Consider the following 20000-nt stretch of genomic DNA (forward strand, 5'->3'; position numbering starts at 1 on the left):
AATTTCTGCAGCAAAAGAAACAAAATGCATGCATTTACTAAACCCAACAAAACAAACATGTAGAGAGGCTTCAAAAGAAACTACAGTGCAAAACACAATCTATGATCAATACAATATACTGTCTATTGTGTAAGGGCAGACCTGACGCATAGCATAATGCAGTTTCTGTAATTTCAGCTGATGTTAGTGTTTTTTTGTCATTGTGTTATGATTGACTAAATGTTCCTGTTGGAAGAGAACATGTGTTAGTGTTTTGAATAATTATTTGATTTTGAAACATGTTTGCAGTGTTTTGTTAGACATAGTGTATTGTGTTAGTGTATCATTGTATTTTGAAAATTAGCTTTGGAGTTTAGTTTATAATGTGTGATTTTGAGCATGAATTTTACCGTTTTGCCAATTGTGTGTTTTAGGTGTGTTGGTGCGTTAAGAGTTTAGGAAAATTGTTAAATGTATTGAAAAAAACTGTCATAGCGATTGTAAAAAACTGTAATCTAACTCACAATTACAGACTAACACAATCTGACTAAACTAACACAGTGAGGACTTTTCACATGCGTATCGAGCACACAGAGAAATCATTCACAGTGCAGGGTGGAGAAAGTAAGTGAACCCTTGAGTGTAGTAACGTGTAGATCTTCTGTAGCAGAAACACATTTTAGACCATCCCTCCCTCCCGACAGATGTGCTTCAGTCTATCAGTATTTCTGGGTGGTCTTGAAACCACAGGCCTCTTTAAGATGTGCCACACCATCTCAGTCAGGTTAGGGTCAGTGTCTTTTCCAGCCATTCTTCAGTGGATTTACTTCCATGATTTGTTCATTGTCTCGTTGCATCACCAAACCTCAATAAAGCTTAAAGCTACACTGTGTAACATAAAACTATTATTCATTTTACATAGATGTCATAACCTATATGTTAACTGACAAATTAAATTACTGCAAATTATAATAGTTTTCTAAAGTAACCTCATCACTTGAAGGAATACTCATGGACGAGGTCGAACTGGAAGCCATGTTAATCTTGGACTACATTGGCCACCGTAGGAGTTAAAACGAAATCGGAATTGAGAGGAACAGAAAGTAATATTCACTGGATGGTCATATACCTTTTCACCACTAGATGGGGGTAAAAATCACACAGTGTAGCTTTAAGTCATGAACTAATGTGCTGAAATTCTCCTGTAAAATGTCTTGATACACCTTTAAATTAATTGATCCTTCTATGACTGAAGGGGTCCAGACCATGAGACAGCAAACCAGCACTAAACCATGACGCTCCTCCACCATGTTTCACAGTTGGGACGAGGTTTTGAGAGTTTTTGCCAGATTTCCTCTAAACACAGTGTTGTACATTTGCTGGAAAGTTCAACCTTTGTCTCAGCGGTTGACAGAACATTTTCTCAGAAGTGTTGCTGACCATCCAGGTGGTTTTGGGCAAACGTGACACATGCCTGTTTTTTTTTTTTCCGTGACTGAACATCCAGAAGTCTCGTGTATAAAACTTTCAGTAGATTTCATCCTAAAAGTGTGCGTACACAAGCTAGATTACGCCAGACTATGCAAAATTCCCTTTTTAAAACCCAGTCAGCGGAAGATTGCGCGCACATTCATCTCCTCCCCAAAATACTATGCATAAGGTCATCTGCATATCATTTCCATCCATGTGATACCATGTTTAACACTAGACATTAGTAAAATATGAGATACGGACAATGTGCCGTCACAGTACATCACTAAACATCGTTCAGTGTCCTTGCCTTGTTTTAGAATAAATATATCAATATACGTTTTTAGAGAAAAGTTATGCAAATTTTTTTTCCACTGGCCAAATAGTATTTTTAATTGTTTTAAATAAATCAAATTGATCCAATTTAGCCTAAAGTTTAGTGTGATTCTGTTTTCCAGTAAAAGAGTGTGTGCGCACAGTCTAGACTCAGTGTCCGAACGGTTTAGACTCAGTGTCCGAACGGTCAAGACTCAGTGTCCGAACGGTGCGCACGCTTTCACAGACCTAATGGCCACCAAAGCACTTTACATTTTGCCTCACATTCACCCATTCATACCGACGGCGGTGTCAGACATGCAAGGCGCCATCCAGCTCGTCGGGAGCAGCTGAGGTTAGGTGTCTTGCTCATGGACACCTCGACACTTGGTCAGGTAAAACTGGGGATTGAACCACCAACCTTCCGGTTTGTAGACAACCTACATGAACCACTGAGCCACTGCCGCCCCATTTCTTTTTTATAAATCCCTATATGTGAATGGAAAATTGCGTTAGAACAAAATGGGCATCGAATTGTGTTAAATTTTCCACACACATGTGGGATTTATAAAAAATTAAAAATAAGCAATGTTTATGCATCAGGCCCCAGGTCTGAAGGAATAGTGTTGAAGCCATTTCTAGATTTGTGCATCTTTGTAATGTGTCCTGTGAAATCTTTTGTGATTGAGTCGGGGTTTACACTAACCGATCTTTTCTGAGAAGAACACATTTGCAGTAACCAGGCTTTGTGTGCCTTTATGGTGTAAAGTCCAGGTTCAGAAAGTATAAGTCCTCCTCAGTATTTAGCTTTGTTTGCCTTTATTTAAAGAGCTTTTGGCTTTTTACAGCCTAATCCTGTCAATCTTGTGTCTTCAATACAAGTCTGAGATCTGTTTGTGTGTTTTAGTTTCATCAGATTGTGCTTGTCTAGAATTGTGACTTTTTATTTTATGTTATATACACCAATGCAGAAATCTTTTCAAAAGTTTAACAAACATGTTCTTGCCAATGTATTAACAAACATAAATACAGCTGAAAGATCTCAGGGGAGTGTGATTGTCAACATGAGGACACACACAACACTCACGCAAACAGTGAAACACATTCTGCTTCAGTCACTGCTGTAACACTTTTGAGGATTTATTTTATTTTATTGCTTACACACAATTTCTGAAACTATGGCTCCATTTCTTAAAACACAGCAAAAACTCCAGTGTTAAATGAAGACTCCTGGGAGTTTATTTGGCTCCACACTCAAGAGTGTTAATATACGAGTGTTAAATGAACACTGAAGAGTGTTAAAGTTAATGAGATAATTAAGTGATTAATTGAGTGATGATTGAGCATTATTGAAGACACCTGATGTTCACAAGCAGAATCAGTGAAGGAGAAAATCACAACATGCTAAATATCAGACATCTCTTGCAAAAGCAAGTTAATTCATAACTATTTTAACTCTTCCAATAAATTAATTTTTGCGTAGTAACTCTACACACATACAACAAAAGATTAGCCACATACACACAGATGTGTAAAATGTAAAACACTATCTTGTGTCTTTTGCTTGTTCAGTGTGTAGTGGAGTTACAGGAGTTTGTCACACACACATGTATGTGCACAAATACACTGTATATACAGTATGTGACTGGATGCTCTTCTCCCATGTTTTGGTTTGATTGAATCTGTGTTAATTGAAAGAGCCTTTACTCCCTATAAAAAGCCTGTTTTCTTTCCTGTCGAGACGCGTCACTTCCGATCAGCACAGGGTTCTCCTTCCGCTACTATCCTGCGAGGGGTTTGAGGCTCTACGCCTGTTTTGTGTGTTCCTGAAATGCTGATTTCCTCTTGTAAGTCTTTACTCTAAACACGCGATACCTATCATTTACTAGTCATTAATTTATAAGGTGGATGTGATTTCAGCATTTTTCAGGCATATGCAACCCGGTTAATGCGGGGCTTCAGGATCAAAACGAAACCAAACAATTATAGTGTTACTGTTCAGAGCGCTTGACTGATTTCAACGTTGGGTAAGACGTTTCTTGTTGGGGTGATAACATTCGTTCTGTCTCTTAACCCTCTACTGCACGCATTATTATGCAATCATGGAAAAAAATGTTACAGGTTTTTTTTAGATATAAAATAGACTCAAATTTACATTTTTCAATTATTTATTTATTTTTATAATTTTTTTTGGAGGGGGGGGGAATACTTTTGGGTGCGTTGCCATATGGCAACATTGTGCGACAATGGAACAGCCTGATGTATTTTCTCCCAAAATGACATGAAATTCATCGATGATTACAGACCTGTCTTTTAGAAATTAAATTGTTTTTATTATTTATTTATTGTTTTATTAAGAGCTGTGTGTACAAAATATGAAAAAAAAATTCAAAGTATTATTTCAACAACATTTACAAAACATTTGACGCAAACTCATAAGACCTGTTCAAGTGAAACTACTCAATGTGAAACGCCTTAAAGGGATAGTTCACTTTAAAATTAAAATTCTGTCATCATTTACTCACCCTCAAGTTGTTTCAAATCTGTATTAATTAATTTCTTCTGCTGAACACAAAGAAAGATATTTTGAAGAATGTCAGTAACCAAACAGTAGTCTGTATCCATTGACTTCCATAGTAGGAAAAAATAATACTATGGAAGTCAATGGGTACAGACTACTGTTTGGTTACTGACATTCTTCAAAATATCTTTCTTTGTGTTCAGCAGAATAAATTAATTAATACAGGTTTGAAACAACTTGAGGGTGAGTAAATGATGACAGAATTTTAATTTTAAAGTGAACTATCCATTTAAAGCAGTTGTTCTCTCCGTTAAAGGTCCCATGACATGGGGTTATTTTATTATTTTATAATGTTTCCTGGGTTGCCCTTATAATGTTAGTATGTTTTTTAGATCAAAAATAGTCATAATTTAGAAATAAAAGGCATTTTTCCTAGCCTAATTTTAGCCTCTGATTTGAACGCTCTGTTTGAAGGGGCGTGTCTGTGTGAGACTTCGGTGTAACCGGCCACTGCTGTGATTGGCTGACATGCTTGCATATGAAATAGCTACTTATTACATGTGAAACTCTCTCGAATACTTTTACTACCAGTGTTGCCAGACGTACGATAATTATCGTATTTGTACGATAATTTTTGACCTCTGTACGATGTACGATCAATAATGAAAAAAATCCCATAATGTACGATAATTTCAGAATTGCCCGCAAATTAGTCAAAAAATCTCCCGGAATCTAGATCGAGCAAGCAAGAGCGCACATGTGTAGCGCGCGCACAGCAGAGAAAGGGAGCGAGAGACCTTGCGTGTGTGTGCTAGTGTCATATACTGTCTATGGCTAGTGTGCGTGTGTGCCTCACGAAGCGCATGTAAGGACCTATTTTTTTACAGTCAAAAATAATCAGCTGCCCACTGACATGTTTTAAACCTATTGTTATCCATTTTTTTGGCCTTCAAAACATCTTAAAATGCACATATGTAGATCAGAGAAATAAAAATTCCCCCCGAACCCCCCTAACTAGCCTAGCCTGGCTCCGCCCTCCTACGTACTTCCGCTCAATTTTCCTTCAGAACTACGTCTGAGATTGTGGTGTATTCTTGGGTTTTCTCAAATACATTTTTTACCGGTCCAATCGGCGAAGAGAGGGAGTGAATGAGAACGATGACGTTGAGGTCGTGCGCTAGTTTGAGTCGTCATACGTCACGACCAAACGTTAGCGATTGGTTATGGCAGATCCAGAGTGACTCTGGGCAGATCCAGTTTTAAACTTCAACAGAGGACCCGCCTTCAAGCAAGTTAACGCTTGTCAATGGAGAGCGGCCAGACTCTCTGTACAAATGAAATGTAGTCTGGTAGGACCAGGCTATAGCCTACCTCACATTCGGGACCTCAGTGATTATAAAACCCTGCCATATGCATGTTAATGAAACTAGGTAATAGTAAGCATTAGACTCTAAACTAAAGTGTTATTATTAATTTTTTTTTTAAATATACCCTCATTGGGGGCTGAGCCCCCCTAAAATGTAAATCCTAGAATCGCCCCTGATATTGCATAACGCATAGTTCATAAAAGCTAGCTAATGCATCCTTGTTAACAAATGGGACTTGCAAAGTGTTACCTATGAAATGTACGTATGTTGTAGGTTATAGCTAAAGAAACCTGTAATATTTTAATGTTTAAATTATTTTCTGTAGAATTAATTCTGTAGAACTTCTAATTTTAATATATTCATATTTATATATTTATTTCATTTAGCACATTTCAGTTCAGCACTGTTTTACTTGGAGTGTTATGGTTTTTTTGTAATCCAGTATCCATTTTAAAAATATCGGTTGATTAATCGTTATCGGCACGTACGGTCAAACCTAAAATCCTCTATCGGTCGACCTCTAATATTTTATGTCGATATACAATGGTTACATACTGTTAAAACGAATCGTGGTATTGATATCTTTAGACTGCCGACTCTATAGAACAATGGCCAGGAAAACTAACTTTACCGCGCTCCGAGAGCCCTCTAGTGGTCGGGAGCATTTCCGTTGTGTTGCGGCTTATTTTCGTTGTGTTGTGAACTTATGTTTGCCTTTTAAATTTCGTTGTGGTGTGTGCACTACTGGGCCACCGTACTGTTGGCTTGTTAGAGCTGCTTTTCAGAAGAATTTGAATTTGTTACTATTGTGAAGCTGCTGCGAAACAATCTGTATTGTATAAAGCACTATAGAAATAAAGGTGACGACTTACCGGCACATATTTACAAAATAAACCGAAATGCAAGGATGAAAAAACTGTTTTTCACACATGATCATAGGTAATCGGGAAATTATTATTGCATTTAAATGGCAGTTGTTTTCTAAATGAAACACGAGCTGTTAGTTTTGAGTCATGTGTGTAATGTAGAGAACTGTGTTTAGAGTTTTGTTAAAAGTTTGTTTTTCAATTGCAAACTGATTTTAAAGCAGATAATGTGCTTGCAGGTTTGCAGACTTGATCTGAAGATCCGGTACATGAGTGAATGGTTTCACTGAGTGAGTCTCAAGTAAGTGCGCAATTTGAAAAAAAAAAACTATAAAAAAAGAAAATGGTGTACTGTCATTTTGAGATGTATTGATTATAATCGTTAGAAACAACTCAATTCACATTTATTTGTATAGCGCTTTTCACAATACATAGTTTCAAAAGCAGCTTTATAGAAAATGCTTGTCTACTCTACATTACAATTTAGAGTGATTGTTATCAGAGGTAACTGTGTCTAAGTTATGTATTTCAGAAATGTACATATACAAATCACACAGTTAGCTAACAATTTATTAGTTTAAACAATGTATTAATTTAAAGCAGAAACAATGAGCTCCTTGAAATAATAAATACATGTTAACAACATGCTTTCTGTAGCAGTGGCGCCTCCAGAAATTTGTCATAGGGGTGGCCAGATGGGGCCACTTAAAATATTTGGGTGGCACACTAAAACTATAAACCATAATTTCAGAATTTTATTCTACTGTTGTAGTAAACCATACGGAAATGTAATATATGACATATCCCTATATCGCTAGTGACGCCGTCATATATGTTAAATATAAGACAATATATTGCTATAACATATATACATATCTCTACATATATGTTGATATAGGTTTTTAACATATATAAATTTGACATAATAAATGAGTATATTGACATATATTAATATGATGTATATGATTATTATTTATATAATACTGTATGTTTTGACCATATATGGTCTTTATATGGTCCCTTTAGGTTTAATTTATATATGCCAAACTATTTACTATTTATTTCAAGTCTACAGATCAAGTCTACATATCCACATTTCATTTCAATTTCAATTTCACATTCAATCTCATTTTCGAATCTTTTATAAATAAAATGTATTATTTATTATTATTTTACCTCTTCTTGACCAGCTCATAAAAACAAAACAAATACTACACAAATTATATTTAAAAACTGACAATTATATATGTGACATGTATGTAAAAAAACACTATTATACATACATAAAATATATGGGCTGGTTTTATATGTCAATTGTTCCATTTTCTAATAGGTTTTATATATGGGCATATATATGGGTATATAGGCCTATATTTTATATATGTGGATATATTTCATATATGTATATTTCATATACCTAGGCTATGTACATATATTACATTTCCGTATGGGTAAACCGGCCTGAAACTTTGGTTTATTGTGTTATATTTAACGGACAGTGCATCACATTGCATGAATTTCTTAAATGAAATAAACAGAGTTCACAAGCAGGTTAATAATAATACATACACACTCCATCTCATCATTGCAAATAACACATATGACACGACTGACAGAACTAGGAACTAACAGACACATGAAGTAAACTTGTGTGTAGTTTATAAAGTCCAACCTTGCACTTGAAAACAATCTAAACTCTGTTTTTATGACGCAGCTCTCATTGATGCGACTTACCAGCAGCGAGAGATGTGAGACTCTGCTGGTGGTGACGTAGCTCCGCCCGCAATATCGTCTCTGGTTACTTACGTAACCTATGTTCTCTGAATAGGGAACGAGACGCTGCGGATAGCGCAGTGGGATATTCTCTGAATGTGCCGATTGTCTGAAGCCTATAGAATCACGCCAATTCATTGGCTGATGGCGTCCGCGCGACATGGCTCCGCCCCGACGCACTCACGTCGCGTCATCACATTCGCGCGCGCGCCATCTGCTCCTCAGATTTCTCTGCCGAAAAGAAAACTGTCAGCAGCGTGAGTAGCTTGGCCGCTAACGCAGCGTCTCGTTCCCTATTCAGAGAACATAGGTTACGTAAGTAACCAGAGACGTTCTCTTTCATAGGTTCACTCAACGCTGCGGATAGCGCAGTGGGAACGGACTACCAAACTCGCCAAGCTAGAACGCTTTATGACTGGTAAACAAAAGAGACAACGACCAAGAAGAGTTCAAACAGAAAGAACCTGGGAACCCGGGGTCATGTCAAGATCTAAACTATAGAATCGTACAAAAGTGTGCGGAGAGGACCAACCTGCCGCAACACAAATGTCCTCCAAGAGTGCTCCTCTAAAAAGCGCTTGAGAAGATGCCACACTTCTGGTGGAATGAGCTCTAATGCTGAGGGGTGAAGGTAAGCCACGCACCCCGTAAGCCAACGAGATAGCCTCTGTAACCCAGTGGGAAATCCTCTGCTTCGATGCAGCAAGCCCACGGCGGCTAGCACCAAAGCAAACCAAAAGCTGGTTAGATTTCCTCCAACCGCCTGAGCGGTCTACATAGATCTTGAGAGAACGAACTGGGCAGAGCAAGTTAAGCTTCCTATCTTCCTCAGAAGAAAATGGAGGAGGGTGGAAAGCGTTAAGGTTAACTACCTGTGAGCGAAAAGTTGTGGAGAGAACCTTGGGGACATACCCTGGTCTCGGCCTCAAGGAAACTTTGACCAGGCCAGGGGCAAAGTCCAGGCAAGACTCGCTAACAGACAGGGCTTGCAAGTCTCCCATCCGCTTTAATGAGGACAACGCTAGCAAAAGAGAAACCTTGAGAGTCAGGATCCTATCCGGAGCTGACTCTAAGGGCTCAAAGGGGGCCATCGTCAAACCCTCTAGGACAACAGAAAGGTCCCATGAGGGAACTCTAGGGGAGCGAGCCGGTTTCAGGCGCTTCACCCCACGCATAAAGGCAGAAACTAATCTTAATTTACCCAGGGGAATCTCTATGTGCTGCAATAGCTGCGACATAAACTCTGAGAGTGGTAGCAGCCGCCCCAGCAGCAAACTTCTCCTGCAGGAATTCCAGTACTGAACCAACAGGGCAGTTAACTGGGTTCCTATCATGCGCTAAGCACCAATTCTTAAAAACCTTCCACTTGGAAGAATACAGTCGCCTTGTAGAAGGGGCTCTGGCACTCGCAATGGTCTCCTGAACGTCAGTTGGGAGACCAGAGCTTAATGTTAACGGCCTTTGATCGGCCAAACATATAGCTTCCATATGTCTGGGCGAGGATGCCATATCTTGCCCTGCAGCTGTGACAGCAGATCTTCTCTGACTGGGATCCTCCAGGGGGAAGATTCCAGTAGAGGAATTAGCTCCGAAAACCATGGCTGAGATGGCCAGAACGGAGCCACTAAGAGGAGGCGGACTCCGCTCTCTCTCACTCTGGCCAAGACCGCCTGGATCAGTTTGATGGGCGGGAAGGCATAGAGTTTCTGCGTTGGCCAAGGGTGAGCGAACGCATCTATCCCCAATGGGGCCGGGGGACTCAGGGAGAACCAAAGCGGGCATTGGGACGACTCTTGAGATGCAAAGAGGTCCACCTCCGCCTCCCCGAAAACCTCCCAGATCAGGGCCACCGTCTGGCGGTTCAACATCCATTCCCCCGATCTGAGTTTCTGTCTCGACAGAAAATCTGCTGCGAGGTTCAGAACCCTTGGGACATGAACCGCTCTTAGAGAAAGGAACTTGCTCTGAGACCACAGGAGAAGGTGACGCGCATGCCTGTCTAGGGTGCGCGACCGAGACCCCCCCTGCCGGTTCACATGTGACACCACTGCCATGTTGTCTGTTCTGACAATGACATGGTGCCCCTCCAGGAGAGGGAGGAATTGCTGCAGAGCCAGGAAAACGGCTCTTAACTCCAGGCAGTTTATGTGCCAAGAGAGAGCCTCTCCAGTCCAGACCCCACACGCTGGTCTGCCCTCGAAAACTGCTCCCCAGCCGGTGAGAGAGGCATCCGTCGTAACCATCTGGCGACGAAATACCGCACCCATGCTGACCCCTTTCCGAAGAAAAAGAGGGTCCCGCCATACTGACAGGGCTCGAAAACAACTGTGCGATACCTTCAGTAGGCGAAGGGTTGACCCGGAGGGTCGAACCCCTGAGAGCTTCACCCACCACATGAAGGGTCTCATGTGGAGTAGGCCCAGCGGTAGTACAGAGGAGGCCGCGGCCATAAGACCCAGCATCCTGCGGCAGGTGCCCACTGACACATGATGGCCTAGTGAAAAACGAGCCAAGCATGTCGTCAGGCTGGAAATCCGTGCAGGGGCCAAGCGGGCCTGCATGAGAACGGAATCCATGTTCACCCCCAAGAAAACGGTGCTTTGAGCCGGAGCAAGAACACTCTTCTCCGAGTTCAACCTCAACCCGAGAGACTGGATGTGACTCAGAACAATGTCTCTGTGGTGGGCCACTAGTTCCCTGGACTGGGCTAAAATAAGCCAATCGTCCAGGTAATTTAGAACACGGATGCCCTGGAGCCGCAATGGGGCCAGAGCTGCATCTATGCACTTTGTGAATGTCCTCGGGGCCAAGGAGAGGCCGAAGGGAAGGACCTTGTACTGGAACGCCCTTTCTCCAACGGCGAACCTGAGGAACTGCCTGTGTCGCCGAACAACCTGGATGTGAAAATAGGCATCCTTTAGGTCTATCGTCACGAACCAATCCCCTGGCCGAATCTGAGATATGATAGCTTTCAGCGTCAACATCTTGAATTTCCCTTTGTAAAGGGCGAAGTTCAGTCGGCGGAGGTCCAGTATGGGACGCAAACCGCCGCCCTTCTTCGGGACCAGGAAATAACGGCTGTAAAAGCCCCTCTCGGATTGCCCTGGAGGGATCTCCTCTATTGCCCCTTTGAGAAGGAGGGAAGAGATTTCCTGCTGCAGTACAGAAGCCTGAGTGGCGCTGTCTACTACAGTCAGAAAGACCCCGTTGAAACAGGGGGGATTGCGGCAAAACTGAAGAGTGTAGCCGAACCGAATTGTGCGAAGAACCCAAGACGATACCCCTGGTAAGCGCTCCCATTCTGGCAGGAAATGAGATAGAGGAAGAGGAATGTTGTAGTGCAGACGACATACCTGAGTGAGGGTGCCGTGTTGACGTTCCTGGGGTAAAGAGGTTGACTGTGCAGGAAGGCCGTTGGCGTCCTGGCACGTGACGGGAGGCATCGATGCTGGGGTCAAGGTGACCCGGTCCGCCTGCTCCGGAGGAAAACGAAAAGTGCCTCCGAGGGTGCGGCTGGCAGTTATAGAGAGTGTGCGGGGTGAGGGGAGAAAGCAGAAAACGTCTCCTTCCTCCCGCACTGGACTGAGTCGATATGGTGAAATATGGCCTGCACTCCGAGACACTCTGAGTGGCGAAGGTGACAGGGCAAGGAAAGGAGAGCTGGGGGGTGGGCAGAAACGCTTGCGCGGTCTGACCCAACCCTGAGAAGGCAGAGGAGCTCTCCTTTTTCCGACCGGAAGGTCAGGAACGGCTCTGGGCCGCCGAAGCGGTCGGTTTGTCGGACCGCTTTAATTGAAGACGTTTGTGAGGCCGTTGACGGGGAAATGGGCGACCGCGGGCTCCCCAAACCGTGGTAGGTGGGGGATGTCCCTGTTCGCTCCTCCTGGAAGAGAACTCCGGTCTAGGAGAGGGACGTTCTCTGGGTCGCCCCGGGGGTGGAGCAGAAGGTTCCCCAGCCCTCCTGGGCATGAACTGCCTGAACGCGGCCGACTGGGATTTGGAGGAGCGGAACTTCTCAACCACTGTGTTGACCGCCTCACCAAACAAACCCGTCTGAGAGATGGGGGCGTCCAAGAGGAAAACCTTCTCTTTGTCCCGTATTTCCGTGAGATTAAGCCACAAGTGGCGCTCCACCGCCACGGAGCCGGCCATAGAGCGACCTAAAGCACGTGCGGTATGCTTGGTGGCCCTTAAGGCTAGATCAGTAGCCTTACGAAGCTCCTTGACCGCTTCAGGGGTCACGCCGTCGCCCTCGTCCATTTCTTTCAGGACGTCCGCCTGGTAGGCCTGGAGAATGGCCATAGTGTGCAGAGTCATGCCTGCCTGCCCAGCCGCCATATAGGATTTTCCAATGAGAGAGGAAGTAGTCCTACATGCTTTAGAGGGAAGGAGGGGGCGCGACTTCCAGGACGGCGCAGACGACGGAGCAAGATGGTCGGCTAAAGTCTCCTCAATTGCCGGAATGGCGGAATAGCCCTGTTCCACAGAACCTACTAGGTTGGTGAAATCAGCAGCTGCCGCATTAGTGAGGCGCGAAGAGAAAGGCTGCTTCCAGGATCTGGAGATCTCATGATGCAGATCACTGAAAAATGGTAGCTTCCTCCGTTGCGGCCTAGAATTAGGGCCGCTGAGAAGCCTCTCGTCGAGTTTAGAAGATTGAGACTCACGTGGCTCGTCGGGCCAATCAATAGTGAGCTTCTCCGTAGCGCGCGAAAGCACGTCCACGAGCTCCGCGTAGGCCGCAGTAGGCCGCGCTTCCTGGCCGCTCGGCGGGATAACCTCGTCGGCGAGAGTAGGCCCGAAATCCTCTGAGTCGGATGCCTCGGTAAAAAGTATATCCTCCAGCCCAAAAGAAACCGCGTCGCGTGCTCCCGGGCTGGGGCGCAAATAATCATGTGAAAATTCGACTGGCATGCCACGTGCGTGCCGAGGGGAGGGAGGGAGAGAAAGAGCGGGGCTCGTCTGCTCGAACTCCACGTCCTCAAGCTCTACATCCGAACCCCAAGCCGCGGATCCTCGAGAGGCCTCGGGAGCGCGGCAGGGGGAGACGAATGATTCTCTCTCAAAGACCGCGAGTCGCGATTTGAGGGTTTTGAGCAACAAATTTTCACAGAATTTGCATTTAGAAGATCCTATAATAGCCTCACGCGCATGTGAAAAACCCAAACATTTAACGCACTTACTGTGTGGGTCGTCGTTAGCGATGTAACGAGCACATGGCGGAGTACAGCGTCTGTAATCCATGGCAGCTTCACCGTAAGGAGAAACAGAGTTCCGCTTAAACAGTCGCAGAAGCGCCGAAAATAATCCTTTAGTGATAGTTGTTAGCTTTCAGAAAAACCACGAGCGAAGGGCAAACGTGACCGCTTCGTTCTGAAGGTAGAGAAATCTGAGGAGCAGATGGCGCGCGCGCGAATGCGATGACGCGACGTGAGTGCGTCGGGGCGGAGCCATGTCGCGCGGACGCCATCAGCCAATGAATTGGCGTGATTCTATAGGCTTCAGACAATCGGCACATTCAGAGAATATCCCACTGCGCTATCCGCAGCGTTGAGTGAACCTATGAAAGAGAACACGCACACAAATGCGAGTGATGCAACAGCCAATGTCGAGTTTTCCCAATTAATGCATGAATTTAACAGCATTATTTTAACTCTGTTACACATATACATGCACCAGCTAACGACGTTAGCTAGGTAACTCTTGTCAAAACATGTCAAAGACGCGTCAAAAAGCTGTTGTAACAGTATACTGTAACCATTTGGCACTTAAAAAGCACGTCACGACACATAATTCCCCGTCTTCTCTTACTAAAGAATATTTTTTACTTATTTACTTACCGGTAGTCTTCGTCTTCTTTCTTAACTTCTTTTAAAATTGTTGACAGACGGGCACGCGCTGAGCTGTTGCTGTCTGAGCGCGCAACAGCGGCATGTACGGAGGGGAGGGGCGGGCTACTGTGTGCGATCGAAAGTCTAGATCAGCTTGCCTGCCTGGCTGTGCATTAGGGATGAAATGCATAACTGATGCTACTAAAATTTATACTGGCCAGTGGGGTGGCCAGTGGGGTGGCCAGTGGGGTGGCCAGGACCCAGCTAACAGACTTTTGTTATAAGAACGTTCTCCAAACATTCAGTGTTGGTTCCGGGAATGTTAAAATGTCCAGTTTTCTTGACGTTAGAGGAACGTGTTTTAAAAGGTACACAGAAAAAACTCCAGTGTTAAATGGACTTTGGACTCCATGGATTGGAGTTTATTTGGCTCCAGCCTCAAGAGTGTAAAGTGTTAAAATATGAGTGTTAAATTAACACTGAAGAGTATTAAAGTTAATGAGATAATCAAGTGATTAATTGAGTGATGAATGAGCATTATTGAAGACACCTGATGTTAACAAGCAGAATCACCAAAAGGAGAAAATATAATTGTTAAGTCACCATTATGGAGATCAGTGTTTGCTTTAGTTGGGCTCTTGACCCTTAAACTGCTAACTTTAAATTTTGTTTGGCTGCTGTATGAATTATGACAGCTGGATAAACAAAGAGAAATTGTAATCAGGTGATGTTGGATGGAAAATTTTCATCATTTGACCTGAGTCACTAAACCTATAGTCACATTGTTGATTAAAGCAGCTCTCTAATTCTACATCATATGGTTTTCAGCTTTTCTGTACAATCAAAAATAATGTTAACTAATAGTTGTTCTGATAAAAAAAACAAAAAAAACAGACTTTGAACCAGTTTATTTGTTTAAACACACTTGAACATCAATAATCAGCATATGAATCTCAACAATGGTGACAATAATAAAGCATGTGCATTCTGGGTACCACCAATCAAAACTCATCCATTGGCTCCCATCATGCATTGCTGTATGAATAAATTATGAATTGTCTTAGTAATTTCCATTTCCTAATTGAATATTATTTTTGTCACCATTGTTGAGATACAGACACTGATTATTGATGTCTGTGTGAGCCTAAGAGAAAGATTTTTTATTTATTTATCAGAATATTTTTTATAACAAATCTATTGAATAAATGTATATCGACAATGGATCTTATGATGTAGATTCACTGTGATGCTATAATCAATAATATTAATCTAAATCAGAGATTAGGCTCTAAATGAGGTCAAATGATTATTATGTTAAGACACGACCACCATCACTTGATCACCTTTTTTTTGTCCATTTGTCTGTTATAACTCAGTTACAACAGCATAACAAAATCTAAAGTTTAACATGTAAGGGTCAACTGGCCAACTAAAGTAAACACTGATCTCCATAATGGTGACTTAAAATTCGATTGATTTTCTCCTTCAGTGATTCTGCTTGTTAACATCAGGTGTCTTCAATAATCCTCAATCATCACTCAATTAATCACATAATTATCTCATTAACTTTTACACTCTTGAGTGTTAATTTAACACTCATATTTTAACACTTTACACTCTTGAGGCTGAACCAAACAAACTCACAGGAGAGTTCATTTATAACACTGGAGTTTTTTCTGTGTACCTTTTAAAACACGTTCCTCTAACGTCAAGAAAACTGGACATTTTAACATTCCCGGAACCAACACTGAATGTTTGGAGAACGTTCTTATAACAAAAGTCTGTTAGCTGGGGAGTCGGCCAGGGGTGGCCACGGCCACCCCTGGCCACCCCCTGGTGGCGCCACTGTTCTGTAGCTCAAGAGAGTTGGCGCTTGCAACGCCAAAGTCAAGGGTTCGATTCCCAGGGAAAGCAAGAACTGATAAGAATCTGAATGTGTGCCTTGAAATGCAATGTAAGTCGCTTTGGATAAAAGCGTCTGCCAAATGCATAAATGTAAATTAACAATTGATTAGGATATATATAATAATAATAAAAAGACCATTGCATGTTTTTTCAGTTTTCAATGCAGAATGTTGCAGAAAGTAAAATGTTGAGTTTGTTTGCAGAAACACTCACCTTCAGAAACTCCCCAGAAGACAAAAGCAGAAAACATGATCATATTTGGACAGAAGACTAGAGACAGATGAAGACGGAGGAATGAATCTAGAGAGAAAATAGAAAATAACATCATCGTTTACATATACATTTATTCATTTAGACATTTTTATCTAAAGCAACTGACAAATCAGCAATATACCTTTTCATCCATAATTTAACTATTTCATAATAATATTCTCTAATCAGTCTCATATAAATTAAATAATGTGAATTATTTAAAGCCCTAAATGAACTTAAATACAGCAAAAGACAATATTTTCCTTAAAGTTCAAGGCTCACAAAATTTATAAATCCTTATATCCCTTCGGGGAGACACTCTTCAGATTTTGGTAGAAATTAATTTAACTAGAAATGAACTGAAATACCGATGTAAATCCACACGTGTCTTACACACACACACACACACACCACTGCGCATGCAATCTCTATCACTCAGCGACAGTAAATTAAGTGAGAATGACACTCCTTTACGGAAAAACGTCAGAAGAAAAGGTGAGGTGGAAGAAGAGAAGAAGAGAAGTAACACACTAGAGATGTGGATCAGCACTAACACCACCTGTATCCACTATTAAAAATTAATTATCGACACACTCCATTGCCCCATTGCTGCTTAAACATTAAAACAACTACATAGCCTGCAGCATGGTGTAGTCTGCAAATTAGTGCCTGATTAAAAATTAAGCTTTAAACATGTTAATATGTCAATAATTATGCTATGAAAACACTTAGAATAATCATTGTTATGAAAACACATTATGAAAACACTTTTATCAGAATTATTGCTGTTAAAGGCATTCAAAATATCAAAAACAACTAGAACAATGTTATATATATATATATTTTACACACATACTCACACAAGTGCTCTCTCTCTCTCTCTCTCTCTCTCTCTCTCTCTCACTCACTCACTCACACAAGTGCTCTCTCACTCTCTCTCTCACTCACTCACTCAAGTGCTCTCTCTCTCTCACTCACTCACTCACTCAAAATATCAAAAACAACTAGACAAGTACAAAAACAACTAGACAACTCACACAAGTGTGCTCTCTCTCTCTCTCTCTCTCTCTCACACACACACAAGTGCTCTCTCTCTCTCTCTCTCACTCACTCACTCACACACACAAGTGCTCTCTCACTCACTCTCACTCACTCACTCACTCAAGTGCTCTCTCTCTCTCTCTCTCTCTCTCTCTCTCTCTCTCTCTCAATTCAATTAAATTCAGAAAGCTTTATTGGCATGACAAAAATACATCAATAGAACATAGAAAATGATTTAGTACAGAAAATAATTAATTTTAAATAAATGTAAAATAAATAAATGGAAGAACACTATGAACATTTCAGAAATCTGTGAAAAGTTAGAATTCAGTGTGTGTGTGTGTGTGTGTGAGCGCATCACTGATTGGTCGTCAACTCTCTCTTTTTGTGACAAGCATCAATGTATCTTGCCGCTAGTATGATACAGTCTCTTTTTTCTCCTAATAGATGTTGAAATTGTGTTTTTTTTGTTTAGTTTGATGAAGTTAGGGTAAAGTATTTAAAATTTTGTGTAAAAAGTCCCTCTAATGTCCTCATAGTTCTCTCACTCTCTCTCTCACTCACTCACTCACGCACGCACTCAAGCACGTATTGTGCTCCTACACTGCTACATTTTTGTTTCTAAAAGACGTATGCAGAGATATATATAAAAAAAATAAAAATAAAAAATATATATATATATATACACACACTCACACACACACACAGTATATTTATATATTGGATCAGGTTTAGGATTACACTCATAGTAACATTTTAGATACCATATCTCATTTGCACAAACTCAGGTTGTATAACTGCATCTCTCTCTCTCTCTCTCTCTCACTCACTCACTCACTCACTCACTCACTCACTCACTCACACAAGTGCTCTCTCTCTCTCTCTCTCTCTCTCTCTCTCTCTCTCTCTCTCTCTCACACACACACACACAAGTGCTCTCTCACTCACTCTCACTCACTCACTCACTCACTCTCACTCACTCACTCTCACTCACTCACTCACTCACTCTCACTCACTCACTCTCACTCACTCACTCACGCACGCACGTACGCACACACAACTGCGCTCTCTCTCACTCACTCACTCACACAAGTGCACTCACTCACTCACTCACTCACTCACTCACGCACGCACGCACGTACGCACACACAACTGCGCTCTCTCTCACTCACTCACTCACACAAGTGCACTCACTCACTCACTCACTCACTCACTCACTCACTCACACAAGTACTCACTCACTCACTCACTCACACAAGTGCACTCACTCACTCACTCACTCACTCACTCACACAAGTACTCACTCACTCACACAAGTGCACTCACTCACTCACTCACTCACACAAGTGCACTCACTCACTCACTCACACACTCACTCACTCACACACACACACACACACAAGTGCTCACTCACTCACTCACTCACTCACTCACTCACTCACACACACACACACAAGTGCTAACTCACTCACTCACTCACTCACTCAAGTGCTCTCTCTCACTCTCTCACTCTCTCACTCATTCACTCACTCACTCACTCACTCACTCACTCACTCACTCACTCACTCACTCACTCACTCAAGTGCTCTCAAATTCAAATTCAAATGAGCTTTATTGGCATGACTTGTACAGTATTGCCAAAGCATTAGCCATTACATTGGCAATGAACAGATCAATAAAATGAATCCGTAAACAAATGTATGAATACATTCATATATATATACATAAAAATAAAAAATAAAAACACTTTTGTACATTTGTACCAACATTCAGACTTTAGTTGTGTCTACTGGCTGACTCTCGTAGTTTGTGGCAGGCTGTTACATACTTTGCTGCTGTTGTGATTGAGCTAGAGTTTTCTCCCAAAATATGATTTAATTTATCTGAATTTGGTAATGTCATAAAATTTGGTTCTAGTTGTTGGAATCTAGAGAAATAGTCCGATCTAATGCTGTGATAGTGATCACAGTCTATGAGGAAGTGTTCTTCTGTCTCCACCTCTCTCTGAGAGCACAGTGAACACAGTCTCTGCTCTCGCGGCTGCCATCTCTGCCTGTGCCGTCCTCTCTCCACAGCCAGACCGTGGTCACTCACACACACACACACACACACACACACACACACACCTCTCTCTACAGCCAGACCGTGGTCACTCACACACACACACACACACACACACACACACACACACACACACACACACACACACACACACACACACACACACACACACACACCTCTCTCTACAGCCAGACCGTGGTCACTCAGCCTGTATCTGGTTAGGGTCTTTCTCACTTTATGCTCTTTCACACAGCTCAGGTATTCTGCTGGTTTGTAATCTATTTTCAAGTTTAAATAGAGTTTCATCTTCTCTTGTGATTTAGTAGCATCTTTCCAATAGGTAATGTAATTTAGTTTTTGTAATTATTTTATAATTTGGTTGGGCCAGATCGTGCTGTGCTGGTCTGGCTGTAGCTTCAGCATCAGCTGTGAGAGAGCGCTCCGGTGCCGGTTCTGCTCCTGACACCGCAGGGCCTCAGCTGGTATGAGCTCGGGTCACTGCGCTCCGGTGCCGGTTCTGCTCCTGACACTGCAGGGCCTCAGCTGGTATGAGCTCGGGTCACTGCGCTCCGGTGCCGGTTCTGCTCCTGACACCGCAGGGCCTCAGCTGGTATGAGCT

At 42.2% G+C, this 20000-nt stretch overlaps 1 protein-coding gene across 1 annotated transcript in view; it reads right to left on the reverse strand.

Moving 5' to 3' along the window:
• LOC307009927 (uncharacterized protein) overlaps positions 1–20000 on the reverse strand; it is a gene marked incomplete at its 3' end in the record, with an annotated part of 130676 nt that overhangs the window by 35874 nt on the left and 74802 nt on the right. Inside the window, exon 8 of the mRNA XM_079634148.1 lies at positions 16241–16327. Within this exon, the coding sequence (XP_079490274.1) occupies positions 16241–16327 (87 nt within the window). The remainder of the gene's footprint in view (positions 1–16240; positions 16328–20000) is intronic.

The sequence above is a fragment of the Phoxinus phoxinus genome (genome assembly GCF_949152265.1).
Source record: "Phoxinus phoxinus genome assembly, chromosome: 1".
In the NCBI taxonomy this organism is placed as follows: domain Eukaryota; kingdom Metazoa; phylum Chordata; class Actinopteri; order Cypriniformes; family Leuciscidae; genus Phoxinus; species Phoxinus phoxinus.